The sequence below is a fragment of the Eptesicus fuscus genome, chromosome 13 (genome assembly GCF_027574615.1).
Source record: "Eptesicus fuscus isolate TK198812 chromosome 13, DD_ASM_mEF_20220401, whole genome shotgun sequence".
Taxonomy (NCBI): Eukaryota; Metazoa; Chordata; class Mammalia; order Chiroptera; family Vespertilionidae; genus Eptesicus; species Eptesicus fuscus.
This window is the reverse complement of record NC_072485.1, coordinates 37949252-37973435: the sequence shown is the minus strand read 5'-3', so window position 1 is coordinate 37973435 and position 24184 is coordinate 37949252. Positions and strand designations below refer to the sequence as shown.

At 41.7% G+C, this 24184-nt stretch overlaps 1 protein-coding gene across 1 annotated transcript in view; it reads right to left on the bottom strand.

Moving 5' to 3' along the window:
* The window catches only part of GDPD4 (glycerophosphodiester phosphodiesterase domain containing 4), a 75872-nt gene that overhangs the window by 18477 nt on the left and 33211 nt on the right, over positions 1-24184 (bottom strand). Inside the window, exons 10-11 of the mRNA XM_054725650.1 lie at positions 11165-11386; positions 10134-10288 (exon numbers count right to left, since the gene is read on the bottom strand). Of these exons, the coding sequence (XP_054581625.1) occupies positions 10134-10288; positions 11165-11386 (377 nt within the window). The remainder of the gene's footprint in view (positions 1-10133; positions 10289-11164; positions 11387-24184) is intronic.

Sequence of the window (24184 nt, the reverse complement as noted above, 5' to 3'; positions counted from 1 at the left end):
CAGGTGGGGGAAGTTTTCAGTCATTATTTCTTCAAATAGGTTTTCAGTATCTTGCTCTCTCTCTCTCCTTCTGGCACCCCCATAATTCTGATGTTGGTACGCTTGAAGTTGTCCCAGAGGCTTCTTATACTATCTTCAACTTTTTGGATTCTTTTTTCTTTTTACTTTCCCAGTTGAGTGTTTTTTGCTTCTTTGTATTTCAAATCTTTGACTTGATTCTTGCGTTCCTCTAGTCTGCTGTTGGGTCTCTGTATATATTTTTTTTATTTCAGTCAGTGTATGTTTAATTTCTAGTTGGTCCTTTTTCATATCCTCGAGGGTCTGCCTAACTTTATTGGCCTTTTCTAGGAAATTCTTGAAAAACCTTATAACTGTGGTTTTGAATTCTATATCCAGTAGTTTATTTTCTTCCATTTCTTTCGTTTGTGATCTGTTCCTTTGTCTCTGCATTTTCGCTGCTTCCCTGAGTTGGTAGGGTAGCTTTGTGTGCTAAGTTTCCTTTATGGCCCAGTGGGTCAGCCTCCCCAGTCACCTGAGGTGGACACTCTTGGTGCACCCTTTTGTGGTCTGTGTGTATAGCCTTGTTGTAGTTAAGTCTTGATTGTTGTTGGTATCACTGGGAGGAATTGACCTACAGGCCAATTGGCTATGTGTATCAGCTGTGTCTATGCCGGGAGACCTGTGATGGAGATAGCCTTATAGGACCAGACTTGCAAAATTGCAAAAGCCTCTGTGCTCAGCTTGGATGGGGCAGAGTCTCAGGGCTGAGCAGACAGTCTTGACTTCCCATCAGCCCTGCCCTTGTGCACACACCTCCAGACCTCTGCCTTCCGCGGCTCCCCTGAGTTTTCACCTGACAGTCCAGATTCCCCCAGGCTCGTCCAGAACTGGGGTTCAGTGCAGTCAGGAGCTTCCAACTCCCTTCCGCTAGGGAGAGCTAGCAGCAACCTCAGCAGTTAATCTTGTGCATGTGCCTCCAGACCCCTTCCCGCCATGGCTTCCGAGTCTCTGAGTATCCGTGTGCCTTTCTCTCTACCTGACAGTCCAGATTCCCCCCGTATGAGCCTTTGTCTATGGTGTTTTGCCCGGAACTGGGGTTTAGTGCAGTTGGGGGCTTCCTTCCCTCTCCCGCCAGAGAACGCCAGCCAGGCACTCAGCCACCCTTCCTCTCTGCGAGTGTGTCTCCGTACCTCAGTCCTTTGCAGCTCCTCTGATTCTCTGTGTGTTTTCCTCTTTCCTTCTAGTTGTAGAATTTTCACTCAGCCAGCTTTCCTGTGGTTCTGGATGATGTCTGTTCTGTCTTTTAGTTGTAGTTTGAAATTGTTGTGTGAGGCAGCAGTTTAAGTGTTTACCTATGCTGCCATCTTGGTTTCTCTCCTCTCATCGATGTTCCTAACTCTCTATCCCTCTCTCTTCCTCTCTGAATTCCTCTCTGAATCACACAGAGCCTACTGGGGATCAAGCCCACAACCCAGGCATGTGCCTTTTATTTATATATACAAATATGTATAAAATATATATTTTTTAAAAATTGTAGTCAATCCTCTCAAACTCCGCTACTGCTTTATCAACTAAGTTTATGTAATTTTTGGTTTACTTGTTTATTTGAGCCAAACTGTCGACAACTGCGAGGAAACAAAATTTCAAGGCCTTGAGATAATGATCCCAAGTTTATATAATTTTATATTATCCTTGCTTGTCATTTCAACAATATTCAGAGCATCTTCAGCAGGAATAGATTTCATCTCTAGAAACCACTTTGGTCATCTGTAAGAAATAACTCCTCATCTATTTAAGTTTTATGAGATTATAACAATTTAGTCACATCTTCAGGCTCCACTTCTAATTACAATTCTATTTCCATCACATCTGCAGTTACGTCTTCCATTGAAGTCTTGAACCACCTCCCCCAAGTCATCTATGAGAATTAGAATAAACTTCTTCCAGTCTCCTGTTAATGTTGATATTCTGACCTCGTCCTATGAATCACAAAAGTTCTGAATCTAGAATAGTAGTTCCTTTACAGAAGGTTTTCAATTTACTTTGCCCAAATTGATAAGAGGAATCACTAGCTATGGCAGCTAGAGCCTCATGAAATGTATTTCTTACATAATAAGACTTGAAGGTCAAAATTACTCCTTGATACATGGACTAAAGAATGGATGTTGTGTTAGCAGCATGAAAACAACATTAATCTCATTGTACATCTCCATCAGAGCTCTTGGGTGACCAAATGCATTGTCATTGAGCAGTAATATTTTGAAAGGGATCTTTTGTGCTGAGCAGATATCTTAACAGTAGGCTTAAAATATTCAGTAAACCATATTGTAAACAGATGTACTGTTATCCAGGCTTTGTTGTTCCATTTATAGGGCATAGGCAGAGTAAATTTAGCACAATTTTTAAGGGTCATAGGATTTTCAGAATGGTAAATGAGTATTGGCTTCAACTTAAAGTCACCAGGGCATTAGTTCCTAACAAGAGGGTCAGCCTGTCCTTTGAAGCTTTGAGACCAGGCAGTGAGTACTCCTTTCTAAGCTGTAAAAATCCTGGATGGCATTTTATTCCAATACTAGAGGCCCGGTGCATGAACTCATGCACAGGTGGGGATCCCTCAGCCTGGCTGGTGATTGGGGCCAATAGGGGCCCATCTGGCCAGCAGGCCTGGGGAGGCGGGCCATGGGAGGTTGACTGTGGGAGGTTAGCTGTGGGAGCACACTGACCACCAGGGGACAGCTCCTGTGTTGAGCATCTGCCCCCTGGTGGTCAATGCGCATCACAGCAACTGGTCCACCCGTTGTTCGGTGGACCAGTGGTAACTGTCCATTACGCTTTTATATATATAGATAAGGCTGTTTCATCTACACTAAAAATCTGTTGTTTAGTGTAGCCACCTTTATTATCTCAGTTAGTTCTTGATAACTTAGTATAGCTTCAACATCAACACTTGCTGCTTCACCTTGCACTTTTATGTTATGGAGATGGTTTCTTTCCTCAAACCTTATGAACCAACCTCTGCTAAATTCCAACTTTGCTTCTGCTGTTTTCTCATCTTTCTCAGCCTTCAAAGAATTCAACATAGTCTTTGTTCTGGATTAGGCATGGTTTAAGGAACTGTTGTGGCTGAATTGATCTTCTATCCTGAACACTAAAAATTTCTCCATATCAATAATAAGGGTGTTTTGCTTTCTTATCCTTTGTGTGTTCCTTTTTCCTTCAAGAACATTTCCTTTGCATTTACAACTTAACTATTTGGCACAAGAGGCCTAGCTTTTGGCCTTTCTAGGCTTTCAACATGCCTTCCTGACTAAACTTTGTCATTCTAGCTTTTGATTTAAAGTGAGAAACATTTGCCCTAGCTGGTTTGGCTCAGTGGATAGAGCATTGGACTGGGGACTATTCCAGTCAATGGGACATGCTCAGGTTGTGGGCTCAATCCCCAGTAGGGGGCGTGCAGGAGGCAGCCGATCAATGATTACTCTCTCATCATTGATGTTTCTATCTCTCTCTCTCCCTCTTCCTTCCTCTCTGAAATCAATAAAAATATATTTAAAAAATAAAGTGAGAGACATTTGATTGTTCCTTTCACTTGAACATTTACGGTAGAGGCTATTGTAGGGTTAATAATGGACCAAACATTCCCATTAAAAGGCAGAGATTGTCTAACTAAATATAAAAGCAAGAACCAATAACATTCTTTTTACAAGAGATGAATGGACTTTAAAGATGCAAAGCAGTTGAAAGATAAATTACAGAAAAAATAAGTATAATAAAAACACTAATTATAAGAGAGCTAGTGTGGTAATATTAATAAAAGAAAAAGTAATCTTTAAATAAGAATTAGCAGACACCATGGACATTTCATAATGAAAGGGTCAATTCACCAAGAAGACCTAACAATTCTCAATGGCTATGCACCCTAATAAAAGAGTTTTAAAACATAAGAAGTCCAAAACAACAGAGCTAAAAAGAGAGATATACAAATCAACAATCATAGTTGGAAACATTAACACTCCTTTCTCAGTAACTGACAGATGAGGCATAAGTAGTTATTCACTTCTCTTTGGTGAAAGAAGGCAGAAGACTTGGAGTAATCTTCTTGTCAACATGATAACTATATCTTTTGTAAATATAATAATGACATTTACTAGGAAGAGAAATATATCTATACTAGGGGCCCAGTGCACAAATTCATGCACCTTGAAAGGAACTGTGGGCATGAGGCTGCAGTAGGCACAGGGATGGATCTTGGCCCATCCTCCACGCCCCTGCCCGTGGCCTGGTCCTCTTTCTGCCAGCAGCCCCACTCCTGCCGCCACTCCCATGCGCTAACAGTGCAGAACAATTGGGGCCGGCAATATCAGTGAGTGCGAGCAGGGCCAGCGCCATCAGCGGGTGCAAGCAGCAGCTGCTGCCCCGATTGACCCTCAGGAGCAGGGAGAGGTGGAGAAGCCCTCAGGGGCGATCAGGGCTGGCAGCCACTTGCACTCACTGATGGTGCCAAGTGATCAGGAGCTGCTCCAGGCACTGTCAGCAGGTGTGAGCACTGGGCAGGACCGCGGCACATGGAGCAAAGAATTTTCAGTAACCATCAGAGGCTCACCCCCATGACAGGAACCGGTGCCCGCCTTGGTCTGGCACCCAAACTCACCTGCTCCACCATCCCCCTGCAGCTGACACCCGCAATGTTCCGCACACACCAACTGGTGGCTGGTGCACGTCAGAGCAACCAGTTATTTGGTTGTTCCAGTTGTTCCGTCATTTGACTTATTTGCATGTTAGTCTTTTATTATATAGGATACTAGAGGCCTGGTGCACGAAATTCGTGCACGGGGTGGGGGTGGGGTGTCCCTCAGCCCAGCCTGCACCCTCTCCAATCTGGGATCCCTTGAGGGATGTCTAACTTCCCGTTTAGGCCCAATCCCACCGGGATTCACAATCTGGGACTGCTGACTCCCAACCGCTCGCCTGCCTGCCTGCCTGATTGACCCTAACCGCTTCTGCCTGCCAGCCTGATCACCCCCTAACCACTCCCCTGCCAGCCTGATCAACGCCTAACTGCTCCTCTGCCAGCCTGGTCACCCCTAACTGCCCTCCCCTGCAGGCCTGGTTCCCCCCCAAATGCCCTCCCCTGCAGGCCTGGTTCCTCCCAACTGCCCTCCCTGCAGGCCTGGTCCCCCCAAACTACCCTCCCTTGCAAGCCTGGTCCCCCAAAAATGTCCTCCCCTGCAGGCCTGATTGCCCACAACCACCCTCCCTTGCAGGCCTGGTCCCTCCCAACTGCCCTCCCCTGCTGGCCATCTTGTGTCCACATGGGGGAGGCCATCTTTGACCACATGGGGGCGGCCATCTTGTGTGTTGGAGTGATGGTCAATTTGCATATTACTCTTTTATTAGATAGGATATCTATATCTATCTATCTATATATATACACACACATACATATATATAAATTTATTTCAGAGAGGAAGGGTGAGGGAGAGAGAGAGAGAAACATCAATAATGAGAGCTAATCATCCATCGGCTGCCTCCTGCATGCTCCCTACTGGGGATCAAGCCCACAACCCAGGCATGTGCCCTGACCAGGAATCAAACTATGACCTCCTGGTTCATAGGTCGACCCTCAACCACTGAGTCCCATCAGCCAGGCAGGAAGAGAAGCTTTATATATAGAAAATATTAAAGGATGCTCCTTGTTAAGTATTTCTTTATTACATATTTTGTAAGTAAATATAGAATGTGGATTTATGAGGCATGGGTCCCTGGAGGAGGTCACATACGCTATACCATTCCCTGGGAGTATTAAATGGAGACGTTTTGTAACTCAAATGCGCCTTTTCTATTTGAAATATTACTGTGGATCTTAGAGTATGTATGTATCCTATAAAGGAAGATACCAGTGGAGCTGGAGTCAATGTCTCTGACTTCTGGTCTGAGCCTCTTAACTGCCCACTTATCTTTGAGATTAATAAGAAAGATTGATAGTAGGCAAGTTCTCTGGTATGTGTCAGTTTGGTCTGCAACTTAATCCCTTGTGTTAACATAATAGAAAAAAAAAAAGGAAAAATTCACTATGAAATGTTTACAAAGACTCAACCAACTTAAACTAATTGACATTTATAGAATACTACATCCAGCAACTGAAGAGAGCACAATATTTTAGATGGTCATGGGAAATTCAGCAAGATAAATGATAGAATGGGCCATAAAACAAGTTTAAATACATTAAAAAGTACTGAAATCATACAGAGTTGTTCTCTCGTCACAATGAATTTAAATTAGAAAGAAAGAGGAACACTTTAAAATTTTTAAAAAGTACACTTCTAAACAATCTATGAGTAAGATGGAAATTAAGGAGAATTTAAAATATTTTAAATTGGATTATAATAAAGACAATATATGAAAATTATTTGTGGGTACTATTAAAATATTGTTTATAGGGAAATTTATTGCTTTAAGTGGTTACATTGAACAGGAGATCTAAAATCAATCACCTAATTTTCTATCTAGGTAAAGAAGCTACCTAATAAAAGAAAATCAAATTAAACCTAAAGTAAATCAAAGAGAGACAACAATAAAGGTAAGAGTAGAAATCAATAAACAGGAAAACAAATATGCAAGAAAAAATCAACAAAGCCAAAATTTGGTGTTTTAAAATGATAAATAAAATTCATAACCCCCTAGCAAGATTGTCTAGGAAAAAGGGGGAAAGTAAACATTTCCAATATAAGAATTAGAGGTGATAGTTGTATAATGCTCTGAATGTGTTACTGTCACTGAACTGTTCACTTTAAAATAGCTACTTTTATGAAATATCACCTTAATAAATTAGCTTTTAAAATTAAAAAATTTCAAAAAACACTTAAAAATCCCACATCAGAAATAAAACAGAGGGCATCTCTATACATATTAATAAAATTTTGGTTAAAATAATGTATTTAAACCAATCTGTCAAAATGGCAAGGTCACCATGTCAATGTTACAGTGGTCTGAGGGACTAGAAAGTGAGCACTGATCATGGAGAATGTATTAAAAATGTGATCATAATCCCAAATATTCTGGTTATAAACATTATACAAATAACTGATAGTATAACTGCTTAATTTCTTAAAATTTAGTGGTCCTTGAAGGGAATGACTTGAAATAAAGTCCAACTCATGAATTTATTACCATCAGCTTTGTAGTATAGCTATATAGAAAAAGCCCCTATTCTTCCTAATAGAATATATGCTTTCCTTAAGACAAAAGATGATGCCTTGCTTATGTTAACTTTTCAGAATAGGAGTCAGTATATGACCTCTCTTAATTCTGATGCCAGTTGAAACTATACTCATGTAACTATGGCCACTGTATAAATTTAAAGGCACAGTGGTCCAATAATTTGGACTCTGGAATCTGTCAGACCTATATTTACTCAGTTTGGTCCCCTACTGACCAACTGTATGAACTTTTCCTCTTTAGGCAAGCTTCCTCACTTGCAAAATGGGGATCAAGATAATTTCCAGGACACAGCATGTAAGGATGATAAAGATAAAGGTAAAGCTAACATTAATGTGTTATTACATTTGCCCAGCATTTTGCTATATGCATAATAAGAATTCTCATTTAATAATTTAACAATTCAATCAGGTTATTGTTATTCTCAATTTACAAATGAGAAAATTGACAATTAGAAACTTGCCCAAAGTCCTATGATGAATACGTTAGGATTTGAAAAAGAGACCTGTGGTCTACCAACCACAGAACATGAACATAATAAATGCTCAATAAATAGAAGCTATTAAAATTCTTTCTCAACTACTAGATTAATCTGAATTATGATTAGAAGAAAAGCAAATCATCTTAGAGCCATTTTCTCTTTTAAAAAAGTTAAAATTGCCCTACCTGGTTTGGCTTAGTGGATAGAGTGTAGGCCTGAGGACTGAAGGGTCCTGGGTTCGATTCTGGTCAAGGGCACATGCCTGGGCTGCGGGCTTGATCCCCAGTATGAGGCATGCAGGAGGCAGCCAATCAATGATTATTTCTTATCATTGATGTTTCTATCTCTCTCTCCCTCTCCCTTCCTCTCTGAAATGCATAAAAAATTTTTTAAAAAGTTAAAATTATAGAAATACATTTAAAATAGAGGTCTAGTTGGGCAAAGAGAAATCTCCTAATTAGGAAATAAATGTAACAAAACTTCCAATGCTTAAATAGAGACATATTTTATTCTAAACCACCCCATGGCCAAGAGGCAGAAAAAGCAGGAACAGGAACAGAGATGCATCCCACAGCTTAGTTCATGGTTTGAGATGCAGAAAGTTATCTAGGGGAATTTTTACTAAGGAGATTTTGGGTATATATAATAATATCTCCAAGGAAAATTTTATCTCTGAAACATTTAGAATTATCTGAAAAAATATTTTTAAATATAAGAAAAAGGGGATCTGGGTTAAATTAATCAGTGATTAAAAACAGTTAAGTTTGAAAAAGTGATCATTTTATTCCAGGTGTTTTTAATTCTTAAAACTGTCTTGAACCATCTATCCTATATAATAAAGAGCTAATATGCAAATGGTCATCATGCCCTCACACCGTCACACCTTAACGGCTCAGACACTCAACACTGGGGGAGAGAGGAATGGGGACCAGCCAGGCACAAATGAACTCACAAGAGAGGAATGGGGACAACCAGGCTGCCGCCCAGGAAAGGGACAAGCTGCCCGCCCCGCAGTCCCGGGTGCCTGCGACTGCAGCCCGGGCAAAGCCGCCTGCCCATGGTCCCCTGTGGCTGTGACCAGCCCAGTCAAAGCCGGCCCGGGTCCTGGGTGCCTGCAACCGGCCAGAGGAGAAAATCCTGGGTCCTGGGTGCAGGGCAAGGCAGGGGCAGTTAAGGGCAATCAGGCTAGCAGGGTAGCAGTTAAGGGCGATTAGGCTGGTAGGAGAGCAGTTAGGAGCGATCAGGGAGGTAGGCAGAGGCAGAGGTGGTTAGGGATGATCAGGCAGGCAGAGGTGGTTAGGGGCAATCAGGCAGGCAGGCAGAGGGATTAGGGGCGGTCAGACAGGCAGACAGGTGAGTGGTTAGGAGCCAGCGGTCCTGGATTGAGAAAGGCAATTGGGCATCCCCTGAGGCGTCGCGGATTGGAGAGGGTGCAGGCCAGGCTGAGGACCCCCCTCCCATGCACAAATTTTGTGCACTGGGCCTCTAGTATGTATATATATATATATATATATATATATATATATATATATATATATATACCCCCTATATATATAAAAAAGCCTAAGCGACCAAATGACTGAATGACTGAATGACCAATTGACCAGTCACTATGATGCGCACTGACCACAAGGGGGCAGATGCTCAATGCAGGAGCTGCCCCCGGGTGGTCAGTGTGACCAACAGGCGCCAGACACAGGGCTCACAGACTGGAAAAGCAGCCTGGAAATGGTAGCAGATGAGCCTGCTGAGCAGCTGCGGTGGCTGCGGCGGCAGGCGCAGTGGGGCCTGGATGAGCAGGAGCGGCAGGCAGGAGTGGCAGGCAGAAGCAGGAGGCGGCATTAGACTGCTGGTTTCAGCCAGATCCCCGCAGGCTACGCCAAGGGACCCCACCAGTGCACAAATCCATGCACCAGGCCTCTAGTATATTGATAAATGTGGTGGTTAACAATTTTAGTTTCTTCTCATGCTTGGCTGCTTTAAGTTTTTTAAATAATGATGTGATAATGTTCTTAATTATGCCTTTTAGAAATCTGGCTATCTGGATAACAAAGCTATTCATTAGTACTGCAATCCTTCTGGTAATGGCTGGAGGAAATAAACACTTCTCTGACTTTTCAATTGTCACCTTATATAAAAACAAAAAATGCCAAGCATACAAAAACATGTGTTCACTGATGAGAGATTGAAGCACAAAGGAGAAAAGTCTGAAGACTATGTTCCAGGGATATAATCTATACATAATAAATACTGGTTGGTAGAGGTGGGAGGAAGAAACAGAGGGAAGAGCAAGAAGAGGAGAATATGGAATTCCAAAAAGATGGCCACACACAGAATCCTGAGATGGGAAGGGGAAGCTAAGTAGTTTGGTTAGAATGCAGATTTTGTGCAAGTAAAGCAGTACATGCCTGGAGAGGTGTGGTCAAACACTTACCTCAACCCGTTGTGGAACAACCTCTTGTAGTCAACATTTATTATACTGATATTTTCTTTTTTAAGTTCATAAATGGGATCTAACCGGCCCACATGCTGAAAATTAGGAGCTTTCCACCTCACATACCCCCTATCAAAACCAGGTAACCAATAAACCTGTAAGAAGAAACAGGAAAATTTTCAGTGGACAATCAGCTGTCTAGGTTACAAACAGTCCCCTGTACAACAGATGAAGCCCCATTCCAGCTAATGGGGTGACAGTCTATAGGGAGCAGAGGGAGATTCCAGCCCTTGACCTGATATAGTCTGATAGACTCTTACAATGGAGCTTTCACCAGGGTTGTTCTGCAGTTGAATTTTCTCAGGTAACATCATGGGTCAAAGGTCCATCATGTCACATTAGCCAAAGTGGAGGAGGGGTTGGCAGGTGTGGATGAAAGGTGGGAACCATAAACATGTCCTCTGGGTGATGATGCTAAACATCATCTTTAAGAGGGCTCATTATAACTCATCTGTGCAAATAGTTCCATTGGTAAAAAGACACAATTTTTTCTGACTCATAGCACTCATGCATATTCTGAGAATTTAAGAGATTTCAAATAATTGACTACCCCAATGCAGAGAGTTCCTTCTGAAAAATATGATCAGAAAAATCTATGCTCAAGTAAGACCCAACTTATTCATCATTAATTGAAGCCAACTCCTCAATGCAATAGTGTACCCAGGCCCTTTCTAATAGTTCTACCTTGGTGAATGGTACAGGTCACATCAGATAGTCATTACACTGCTGATATTTCGTTTGGTTTGGAATAGCAACAAACCTCAATGTTTTCTCCCAGTGAAATAAATATAAGTGAGTCATTCTTAGGTTGCTTCATGTTATGTATAAGCAATAGTCTCCATTTCTAAAGGGAGCAAATTTATTTAAGGATCCCAGAGAAGACCTATAAGATAGGGTAAGTTCAACTGCTATAATCCTGGGACATGCTACCCACCTCCCAACTTCTACCATAAATACTGAGATAGACATACCATACGTTGCTCAATTTTAGAGTCAAGGATCACATCTACTACACGACGTACATATGTATTTCTGAGAGGATGTTTTGGTGGAGGGCCATTAAGATCAAATATCACATATTTATTTGTCTTCCGTGCAATTTCCAAATAATCACTTAGTTTTGGAATCCTCTGATTTTTTGCCTTTTCTTTATCAGCCTTTGATAAGGGTTTCATATTGTAAAATGGCCTCTTCTAAAAATAAATACATCAGAGAATACATTGGCTCCTATCAAAAGCATTTTCCAATTTTCCTGCTATATGGCCCTACCTCCATGTTGCTCCATTATCATTCAACACCAGGCCCTCTGAAATACTGGTAATGTCAGGAGGAAATAAACGACTAAGAATTGCCAAGGAGAAAAATAAAATATAGACTCCAGATCAGCTGGTGTGACACAGTGGTTGAACATCGACCCATTAACAAAGAGGTCCCAGGTTCAATTCCTGGTCATGGCACATACCCCAGTTCCAAGCTTGATCCCCAGTGGGGGGCATGCAGGAGGCAGCTGATCTATGATGAATATTTTAAAAATAGAGAATCCATAGCTAATTATGGTATTTGGAATATTTTTATCTATATCAAAGACCCTGTTGTATTTGCACTGAAAAACCTCATGTTCCTGTCTTAATCTTCCTTTTCAGACTTTTTTCTATAACTCAAGGTATCCCTTTTTAGTTGCCCTGGCTTCCAACATTTGCTCTCACTGTTCTAGAAATAGGCTTTGGGCCCTAGCTGGTTTGGCTCAGTGGATAGAGCATTGGCCTGTGGACTGAAGGGTCCCGGGTTCTATTCCAGTCAAGGGCACGTACCTTGGTTGCTGGCTCATTCCCCAGTAGGAACTGTGCAGGAAGCAGCTGATCAATGATGTTCCTCTCTCATCAATGTTTCTCTCTCTCTATCCCTCTCCCTTCCTCTCTCTCTCAAAAGCAATAAAAACATTAAAAAAAGAAAAAAAGAAAGAAAGAAAGAAATAGGTGTTGGCTTCAGACTGAATTGGAGTCAATACCAGCTCTTCTTACTCATTTGCCTTCTTTGTCATATCCACCTGTTAAAAAAATCCTACCCTCAACCTGCAAAGCCCAGTTCAAATGCTACCTCCTTCATGAAGCCTTAAATATTCCTGAACTAAAAAGATTTTAACAGTGTTAAGACTACCAGACCACTGTACCGATTTTTCGGTAATTTCCGAATCTGCCGCTATTCTGCTTTGCCTAATTTTCTGTACTTTTCCTAGTACCTATTTTCTACAAAGTCTCCAAGTTTCATCTTATTCTAACCACTTGTTTGCATGTAACTAACCTTTTTCTATATCATGTTGATTTTTTCTCTTTAATGCTCAGGAGCCCAGGTATAGGGGACAGTTAGGGTCAGGGCCTCAGGTCTGGTAGGGTTAAAGTTTAATGGCCCATTTTTGTGCCCCTATATTTGTATGTCTCATTCTGCCTTCCATAGTTATCTAAGGATATCTTAGACCAGATTCAAAACCTGGCTTCATATGCTTCTTGCTGTGTAATTGGTAGAACCATTTAAATTCTCCAAGTCTTCATTGCCCAAAATATAAAGTAGGGGCTGGGGGTGGGGAGGGGGGGAGAGTAACCTATCTATTTCTCAAGATTATTCTGAAGATTAAATAAGATAAAATATGTACAGGGTCTAGGAGCATGTCCAGTACATAGAAAAGTGCACAATTCACTTAGTTCCCTTACTCTCTACTGCCTCAACTGGAATGTAACTCCCTCACAGCAGAATCTGTCCATTTTTCTGTGCAATACACAGCATTTCATCCTACACCTCAGTCCATACATGTACTAGCTATCCTATCTAATAAAAGAGTAATATGCAAATTGGCCATCACTCCAACACACAAGATGGCCACCCCCATGTGGTCAAAGATGGTTGCCCCCGTGTGGACACAAGATGGCCGCCACAAGACAGCCAGCAGGGGAGGGCAGTTGTGGGCAATCAGGCCAGCAGGGGAGGGCAGTTGGGGGCAATCAGGTCTGCAGGGGAGGGCAGTTGGGGGGGACCAAGCCAGCAGGGGAGGACAGTTAGGGGCAACCAGGCTGGCAGGGGTGGGCAGTTAGGGGTGACCAGGCTGGCAGGGGAAGGTAGTTAGGGGTGACTAGGCCGGGAGGGGAGGGCAGTTAGGGGCCATCGGGCCGGCAGGGGAGCAGTTAGGCATCGATCAGGCTGGCAGGGGGGTGTTTAGGGGGTGATCAGGCTGGCAGGCAGAACAGTTAGGGGCAATCAGGCAGGCAGGCAGGTGAGCAGTTTGGAGCCAGCAGTCCTGGATTGTGAGAGGGATATCCCACATCCCTCAAGGGGTCCCAGATTGGAGAGGGTGCAGGCTGGGCTGACGGACACCCCCCCCCATGCACGAATTTCATGCACCAGGCCTCTAGTTTTAAATATAACAGATGGCTGCTTTTATTGTCATTGACCAATTGTAGATTATTTGTGGGTGAAGTCAGTGAAGCAAGCAGTAGCCACCTCACATTTGTGTAACTCAAATAATCTCTTTCTGTCTGCACAACTTTATCTTTATTCTCATTCTCACCATTTCTATTTCTTTTCCTTTCCTTGACCTCTTTAACAAGCCGCCCTTTCTCACTTTTTTCTCAGGAAATATACAATCACATTTCACAATATCCCCATGCTAGACTGTAAGGCAGATCACAGAAGCTGAGTTAAACATAGTCTATATCTGAGCGGAGGTCTACCATGATTGTTTTATTCAGTCTCAGAAAAAAAGAAATTTGCTTTTTCTAGGATCCAAGATTTTGTTTGATTCTACACCCAATCTAGACCAACTGACTCATTTAAATATTAAAATAACAGTATGGCATAGACCAAGGTAGGACTTAAATGACTAAACTGTGCATGCTTTTTTAAACTGCATTTGAATGGGAAAAAGAATAGGAAATGCACTCTAGGAAGACATTTATGAAGCCTTTCCTTTAAGAATAAATGGGACAAAAATTCAAAATAGCAAAAACAATAAAGATTAAGCAACAGGAGAGTTTAAAATTAGATTCCAGTAAGCTTTAAATGTTATTTTGGGGTAGAACTAACAGCTGAAGTAAATCAAGCCTCTTTTTTTATACATAAAATAGGCGACTTAGTCAGAAAAATAAATAGGAATGGGACAATGCCTGTTTAGATTATCTCCAATTTGTGGGTGAACATTTTTAAAAGCCTAGAAAATAACAAGATAAAAATGAAAATAAATTTCCAGTTCTCCACATAAAATACCTGGTTCCTCAATTAAAAACAATACTAAAAGGTCTTTGGTTCTCTAGGCCTATGCTTAGAATAATTGCAAGTAGAGGGTCCAATGGACAATACAAGGGTCATATTGATTAAAAATTAGGACAATTATCCAAAATCTGCCAAATGACACTACTTAAAGAAAAACATTAACATTCAATCGGCAATTTTTGAGATCTGTAAATATAGATGAATACTATATGTATTTTCTTGTTAATACATTTGCCACCACCTTTTAAAAAATTTTTATTAATCAAGAAAATCAGATTGTTCAGAGCACTAAAACCACTGATGTAGTGGGAATTTCTAACAATCCCAAGTCCTTTATATGCCCCAACCTATAACTGTTACTTTGAGGCCATTGTCAGAAACACTCCTTTCTTCTCTATGGCACTTTCCTGTAAATTTCATCATTAGAAATCTACTTTGTAAAAAGCACCACTAGAGAACGAAAAAGCGACAGCCAAATAAGACAGATATGTCATGCACCTAGTCCTGGAGCCGGACTGGAAATACAACTAAATCGGAGAACAGCCATCGGCATTAACAAATTAGACACAGCTGAGGAGACAATTTACAACAAGCAAGGGCAGAGGATGCCTGAGAGTGGTAGGAATGGGAACGTGGGCTTAAGAGGGGAGGCTGGCCAGCTGGCCCAGAGGGCTAGGAGGAAGCTGTGTTGCACCAAAGCTGCATCCCTTGGAGACATGTGTAACATCCAACTGTGAAAAGGAAAAAGCCACAGGGCTGCTGGCTGCCAGGGAATCTGGACCCAAGACCACAACCTCAAAAGGCTGCACTGCAAAAGGTGGCCCGAAAGGCAGACTGAGAGAAACATGCAGTTTCGTTGTTGTTTTGTCTTTGCTTTTATTCTCTAAACCCAGAACACAGGACTTTTCCATTACAAACACTCACCCAAGGCACAGGGAGAGAGGCACAGACTTGAGGTACCTGAGAAGAGGCTGGGGAGGGAAGCAGGGCAGGGAGACGTGACTAGGAATCCTGCATTGGGACACTCTTAAGGTTCTGAACCAAAGTGGCCGTTTCTCCCCAGAAGAGCTAGCCCCTCCCAGTAACCTCAAGGCAGGTAATACAGCCTATCACACCCTGCATTTTGAGTTTTACAGAGGAAACAAAGGTAGAGGCCAAGCTTACAGGTCTGAATAGTCCCAAGAGCCCTCAGTGACTGCACTGGAAGAGGGGTCGTCTGTCCCACTATTCTGGAACCAGACTGATAAAAACTCCAGGTTTCCAGCCAACCCCACTGGTCTCCATACAAGGATCTCTGACCAACCAAGGCCAGAGTAATATTTTGGACCTCTTGCAGAATAGCAGCTTTGGGTCAGGAATAAAACATCCATCTTATTCCCTGAAAGTGAAACAGCATCAACCCCACCTAAAGCCCTGTCAGAAAGAGATGCTTGAGTGATTAAGACTAACAACTGACAGACAGGCAAAGAGGTAAGATTGGCCCTGCATGTTTGCAGCCAGGGCCTGTACAGACGACATGAGCAGAGGACCTGTGGATCGCTTGGAGCTTCAAGCAGGGTGCTAAAAGCCAAAAGACAGTGCCTTACAGTGGCCAGCACCTAAGTGCATAACAGGAAGCTCAGAATTAGCAGACAGAACAGATGAGTGGAGTCCTAAACCAACTCCCATGGGGCATTAAAACTCAGCTGAAGCAAACACTTCATTTTTTATTTTTATTAAAATTTTTTTAAATTTTAATTTGATCTCATTTTTTACTTTTTTTGCACCTTTTTCTTCCTCACTTCTATTTTTCTCTCATTTTTTCTCCTTTCTCTATTTTAGTTTTCCTCTTTCCTTTCTTTTTTTCCCGTTTTTAAAAATGGATCTTCTTTATCTGCTTTATGGTTATTATTCTAGTCTCTGTTGGTTTATTCATATATCTAATTTCCTCTTTCCTGCTCCTACTCCATTTCCCCTTCTCTTTTCTTTTTCTTCACTACTCATTTTTTTTCTCTTTTATTGCTCTTTTCTTCTCCCAATTTTTAAAAAAATATATTTTATTGATTTTTCACAGAGAGGAAGGGAGAGGGATAGAGAGCTAGAAATATCAATGAGAGAGAGACATCGATCAGCTGCCTTCTGCACACCCCCCACCGGGGGACGTGCCCGCAACCAATGTACATGCCCTTGACCGGAATCGAACCTGGGACCTTCCAGTCCGCAGACCGACGCTCTATCCACTGAGCCAAACTGGTTTCGGCTTCTTCTCCCAATTTTTTAATTTGTTTCACAAACTAAATTTAAGCTTATCTGCTCTATTTTTTTCAAAAAAATTTTTTAATGTTTTTATTGTTTCTTCTTGTCTTCTCACTTCTTTTCTCCCTCCTCTATGCTAAACCATGGTCCTGCCCCTATTCATCCAATTCCTTAACCTTATTTTCTCTATTTAAGCTTTGCATCTATAGATTCTGCCCCCTCCCTTTTTTCTGGGTGTTTTTTGTTTGTGCTTTTGATTTATTTATTTGTTTTGTTGTTTGTGATTTTTTATTTGTTTGTTTTGTTGTGTTTTCTCCCCATATTCATTCTTTCTTTTTTCCCCTTGCTAACATTCTTGCTCTCTTTTCTATTTCCCAATTCTCTTTTCTCTGGTGATCAGTTCTATTGGGGCTACAGGTGTCTTGCGTTCTGTTCCTACTGTGTCGTGTCTTGTCATGTTGTATTTTGTGCTGTTCGGTAAGCGCCCCCACAATGGTTGGCATGATGTGGTAGGGAGCAAGCCACATAATCAGACACCCTAGAGGAGACTCCATCCATGAATGGGACAATAACATTCAAGACACAACTACATGAGGAGAACCCAAATATCTCAAGTAGGGGGCCCAGCACAGGAGACCTGAAAGTGTGCACCACTGGGTCCCAAAAAACATGTACTACATAAGACCAATTCAAAAATCTTGGGGGCACAGCTGATCTAATACTTAGAAACAATTACAAAGGAACAGCAAAAATAAAGAGACAAAGAAATAACCTCAAATGAAAGAAAAGAAGGAATCAGCAGGAAAGGAACTAAAGGAAACACAGGCAAGCAATTTGTCAAAGAAAGAATTCAGAGTAATGGTTACAAGAATGTTCAAATGTCTAGATGAGAAATTCACCAACATGTGTAAGAATCAAGAGGAAAAGAAGAATTACATAGCTGCAATAAAGAACACAATGAAAAATTTCAACAGTAGACTAGAAGAAGCTAAGGACCGATTCAGCAAGTTAGAAGACAAGGTAGAAAAAAACACACACACCCAAGCAGAGTAGCAACTAGGAAAAAAATTTAAAAGCAGGAGAGTCTAAGGGAGCTCTGGGACAACATGAAATGAAACATCTGCATAATAGGGGTACCAGTAGGAGAGGAAGCTGAGCAAGGAATAGAAAACCTTTTTGAAGAAATGACAAAAAACTTCCATGACTTTGGGAAGAAAAAAGAAGCACAGAAAGTCCAAAACAAGATGAACCTCAAAAGACTGACATCAAGACACATTGTAACTAAATTGGTAAACATCAATGACAAAGTAAGAATCTTAAAGGCTGCCAGAGGGAGCCTGAAAGTTATCTACAAGGGATCCCCCCTTAGACCATCAACTGATTTCTCAGGCCAGAAGAAAATGGAATGAAGTATATAAAGTGATGCAAAGCAGGGGACTGAATCCAAGAATACTCTATCCAGCAAGGCTATCATTCAAAATTGAAAGTGAATTCAGAAGCTTCACAGACAAAAAGAGGCTAAGAGAGTTTATTACCACTAAGCCAGCAATGCAAGAAATGCCAAAGGGACTGTTGTAAAAAGAAGAAATAGAAAGGGAATAAGGAATATATACACCAAAAATAAAGATGGCAACAAGTACCTATCAATAATAACCTTAAATGTAAATGAATTAAATGCTCCAATCAAAAGACATAGGGTAGCTTAATGGATAAGAAAACATGACCTATATACATGCTGTCTACAAGAGACCCATCTCAGAACAAAGGACTCACATAAAGAAGACAGACAATGGGGTAGTGAGGGCCTGGTGGGGGGTGGGAAGGACAGTAGCGGGCTGGAAGAGGTTAATGGGGGGGGGGGGGAACCATTTCCCCTAAGAACAGGAACAATACTTGTAATACTTTCAACAATGAAGAGTTAAAAAAAAAAAGCTTTATTACTTAACTTTAAAAAGAAAAAGCACCACCAAAAGAATATACTACATCTAAATTATTTTCAGGAGTCACAGAAAATTCTGCTGCAGATTATCAAATTATCACTATAAATATTAGTATAGTAATTCAAAACATAAATTATTAGCCATAGTACCAGAAGCTCTGAGGGAAAAAGAGGCAGAATAATTGGCATCAAACTCTGTTGACACTGTTTCTAGAGAAAAAGCAACAATTTACCTGGGAAGTTATGCTTTAGGAATTTACTGAAGGCACATACTAACTCCTTTGGACTTAAACTGAGAACTTTTTAAATTTTTCATTAAATTTATTGAGTGACAATGATTAATAAGATTACATAGATTTAAAGTGTACAATTCTATACTACATAATCTGTATGTTGCACTGCATATTCACCACCCAAAAGTAAAGTCTCCTTCCATCACCATATATTTGACCCCCTTTAACTTCTTCTACCAACTCTGCTACTTTTTCCCTCTGGTAACCACAGTACTGTTGTCCATGTCTCTGAGTTTTTTATCTGTTTGTTACTTTCTGTTTATATCCCACACTAAAGGCCCAGTGCACAAATTCGTACACAGGTAGAGTCCGGCCGGCCCACCCCAATGGGGGCCAATCTGGGGTGGGTGCGGCGGGGGACAAGGGGATGCAGGCAGTTGGCTGGCTGGCTCCACTCCCGATTGGGGTTGGGGAGCCAACTGAGAGTGGGGCTGGCTTGGGGAGGGGCCTTGGGAGGTTGTGGGGAGCACCGATTGGCCCCGGATCAGGCCTGTTGGCTGCCACAGTGTGCATCACAGTGACTGGTTGTTCCAGTCATTCCGCCGTTCGGTCACTGGGCTTTTATATATATAGATGAGTGAAATCATATGGTTCTTGACTATTTCATCTGACTTATTTCACTTAGCAGGATAGTCTCAAGAGCCATCATGTTGTCACAAATGACACTATTTCATTTTTTCTTATGGCTAAGTAGTATTCCATTGTATAATGTACCACATCTTCTTTATCCAGTCATCCATCAAAGGATACTTAGGTTGCTTCCATGTTTTGACCACTGTGAATAACATTGCAATGAACATAGGGATACATACATTTTTATGAATAAACATTTCCAAATTTTTCAGGTAGATAAGCAAAAGAAGGATTGCTGGGTCATGTGGTAGCTCTAGTCATAATTTTCTGAGGAATCCTGTTATATTTTCCATAGTGGTTGTACCAATTTAGACTCCCACCAGCAGTGTATAAGGGTTCCGTTTTTCTCTACAACCTCTGCAACACTTATTTCTTGTCTTGTTGATAATAGCCATTCTAACAGTTATGATTTTGACTTGCATTTTCCTAATAGCTAGTGAATCTGAGCATCTTTTCATATATCTTTTGGTCATTTGTATGTCTTCTTGGGAGACGTGTCTGTTCAGGTCCTCTGCTTTTTTTTAATTCGATGTTTTGTTGTTGAGTTATATGAGTTTTTTGTATATTTTGGATATTAGCCCTTTATCAAAGGTATTGTTTGCAAATATCTTCTCCCATTCGATTGGTTAACTTTTTGTTTTGTTTTTGGTTTCTTTTGCTGTGCAGAAGCTTTTAAGTTTGATATAGTCCCATTCATTTACCTTTTATTTCACTTCCCTTGCATTTTGGGTTAAAGTCACAAAATCCTCTTTAAGACCAAGACCATAAGTTTAGTATATATGTTTTCTTTCAATATTTTATTGTTTGAGGTCTTACATATAAGTCTTTGATCCATTTTGAGTTAATTTTTGTGTATGGTGGCAAATAGCAGTCTAGTTTCATTGTTTTGCATGTGGCTTTCCAATTTTCCCAACACCATTTATTGAAGAGACTTCCTTTTCTCCACTGTATGCTTTCTGCTTCTTTGTTGAAAATTACTTGCTCATACCTTGTGCCTTTTGCTGAGTGGCACTATACTGACACAATTGGCAACCAGTCTTAGGTTTCAGTGTGGTCTCTTCCCCCCCCACCATAGCTCCCCTCCACCTGATTCCCCACCCCACCCCATACCCTTACCCCCCGCCACTGTCTTTATCCATAGGTGTAAGATTTTTGTTCAATCTCTTCCCGCACCCCTCAGAGCCCCTTCCCCCTCAGAATTGTCAGTCCACTCCCTTTCTACGTCCCTGATTCTATTATATTCACCAGTCCATTCTGTTCTTCAGATTTTTTATTCACTTGATTTTTAGATTCAATTGTTGGTATGTATGTGTTTGATGTCTTTTTGTTGTTCATAATTTTTACCTTTACCTTTTTCTTCTTCTTCCTCTTCTTAAAGAATACCCTTCAGCATTTCATGTAATCCTGGTTTGGTGGTGATGAACTCTTTAGCTTTTTCTTATCTGTGAATCTATTTGTCTGACCTTCAATTCTGAATGATAGCTTTGCTGGGTAGAGTAATCTTGGTTGTAGGTTCTTGCTGTTCATCACTTTGAATATTTCTTGCTACTCCCTTCTGGCCTGCATAGTTTCTGTTGAGAAATCAGCTGACAGTCGTATGGGTACTCCCTTGTAGGTAAACAACTGTTTTTCTCTTGCTGCTTTCAAGATTCTCTCTTTGTCTTTTGCCCTTGGCATTTTAATTATAATGTGTCTTGGTGTGGTCCTCTTTGGATTCCTTTTGTTTGGGGTTCTGTGCGCTTCCTGAACTTGTAAGTCTATTTCTTTCACCAGGTAGGGAAAGTTTTCTGACATTATTTCTTCCAATAGGCCTTCAATATCCTGCTCTCTCTCTTCTTCTGGCACCCCAAAAATTCGGATGTTGGTACGCTTAACCTTTTGCACTCGGATGTCAAGTGTGACTCGACACGATTAGCATCGGTAGCAGCTCGAGAAAAAAGCAAGCAAAGGGTTAAAGCCGTCCCAGAGGCTCCTTACACTATCCTCACACTTTTGGATTCTTCTTTCTTTCTGCCTCTCTAGTTGGATGTTTTTTGATTCCTCATATTCCAAATCTTTGGTTTGACTCTTGGGATACGTTGATCTGCAGTTGAGTTTCTGTATATTCTTTATTTCAGACAGTGTATGCTTAATTTCTGACTGGTCCTTTTTCATTTTTTTGGCATTCTCATTAAGGTCCTTGAAGGTCTCACTAAGTTCCTTGGAGGTCTCTTCAAGTTTCTCAAAGGTTTTTAGAAGATTCTTGAGTAACCTTATAAATGTGGTTCTGAACACTGTGTTGTCCAGTAGTTTACTTTCCTCCATGTCTCCCATTCGTGACATGCTTCTGTGTCTTCACATTTTGGCTGCTTCCCGGTGTTGATGGAGTGGCTTTGTGTGGTAGGTGACCTATAGGGGCCAGTAGCTCAGCTTCCCCAATCACCCAACCTGGTCGCTCTTAGTATACCCCTTTGTGGGCTGAGTGCAAAGTCTTGGTGTAGTTAAGTCTTGATAGCTGTTGGTACACTGGGAGGAATTGTCCTCCAGGCCAATTGGCTGTGGGGACCCGCTGTGTTTATAACTGCTGCGCTGGAGACATGCTTCTGGTGCAGGATTTGTTTCCGTGGGGCTTTGGTGTTCTGAGTCCGCCTCCTGAATGTGTCACTTATGGATGTGAGGAGTTGAAGTCTGTGTCTCACACTGACCACTAGGTTCACTGGCTTCTGGATCTCCAATGGGGTGCAGGTCAGCTACTGTCTGAGGCTACTCTGCAGGAGCTACAGGAGAATACCAGTCCTCTCCTCCCTGCTTGGGATTTGGAGACTTTGGAGCTGTCTGAACTGGTTGCTAGGTTAAGCGGCACTCCATTCATAGGCAAAAGCTGCTGCTTGGAGCTTGGGTGAGTTTGTAGGTTGTGCTGGGCAGGGTCTCAGGATGTCACTAGGCTAGGGTGTGGCAAGCAGCAATGGCTGGCAGCCAGCCTTCCCGCGTCTCCAACCGCGACCCCGAGTCTCATGCTGCTGCGCGGGGGCCAACAATTATTCCTCCGCACAGCTCTGCAAGCAAGCCACCCTCACTTTCTGACCCTGTGGCAAACAGTCCAGAGACAGAGAAGCATCAAGGATGTTTCTCCCCATAGGAATTTGGGTCCCGCGCGTTTCCCCTTTGGGTTTAAGGAAGAAACGCCCGCTGCCCGCTGGGATCCGCCACCGCGCACGCCCCGGTACCTCAGCTTTTTAGCGTTTGTGTCCTGAACGCTCCTCTCTTTCAGTCTAGTTGTGTGTCTTTCAGTCAGGCAGCCCTCCCGTGGTTCTGGGTGATAGAGGTTTTGTCTTTTAGTTGTAGTCTTGAAATTGTTGTGCACAGCCGCCGATTCGGTGTTTACCTACACTGCCATCTTGGGTTCCCCTCAGTGTGGTTTCTTGTAAGTGCCTCTGGTCTCAGTAGAGGCAGCTTCCACCCAGGGAATACTTTGTAGTTCCTACCAGGAGGCCCTGGGCCAGGCACAGGTGGTGACTGAATTCAGACTATACCAGTGCCCCTCCCAAGAGGCCCCAGAACAAACACACCTGGTGGCCAGCCTCAGACCACAACAGCACCACCTGATTATTACACAAACAGAACACCCAAAGTGTTGTCTCAGCAGACACCAGGGCCCCGCTGGGGCGAACCTGCTCTGTGTGGTCAACCCCTACTGTGTTGGCAAACCCTACCCACTGACAAGCCAACAGAAATCAAGTTTCAACTAAAACAGGTCATACACAATTTATACCAGGGACACTCTAAGAGCACCCGGCTCAGGTGGCCGGAAAGACTGTGCCACTAGGCCCTATAGAACACATATTACATAGGGCCACTTTACCAAACCTGAGCGATGCAGCAGCTCTAACTAATATATAGAAACAAACATATGAAGGCAGCCAAGATGAAGAGACAAAGAAAAATGACTCAAATTAAAAAGAGCAGGAAAAAAACTCCAGAAAAGGAACTAAATGAAATGGAGGCAAACAATCTATAGATGTAGACTTCAAAACACTGGTTATAAAGATGCGTGGGCCATCACTCTAGCCATTGCTCAGCACATTCTTAAACGAGCCCACCTAAAGGTCATCTGACTCTTAGAGAAATGTACCTTTGTTTAAATTATTATTTAGTATTGATTAGGGCAAGAACATAAAGTTAGGTGTCAACTTGTAGAAAACTGATAAAAGTGGAAATGACTTTTGTCCAGTGGAGATGCAAATTATTTTTGTCTGGTAGAGAAGTTAACTCCAAAGGTATGGTTTCATTGTCAAATAATATATTAACCAACTTAATATACTAGGCTTGTATCTAATTTAGCAATCTAATTTCAGCAGTTCTTTGTTGCACTGACTATACTGGTATGTATGTTGGTTTTTCACTTCTCTTTTGAGTGGGGATTTAGTCATCCTGTTTGTTCCCTTATTAATGTGCTAAATAAAACTTGTTCTCATGCTATTTGTAGGCATGAGAATTATATTTTCCCAAAAGGACATAAGAAAGCTCCACAGAAATGTTGATTTTGCTAAAGAAAAAGGAACTCAGCTAAACCTCCAGAAACAATGCCCAGAACTTCTGTATTTATTTTTATTTTATTACTGATCAGATAAACTGCTTGATTTTTATAAGTA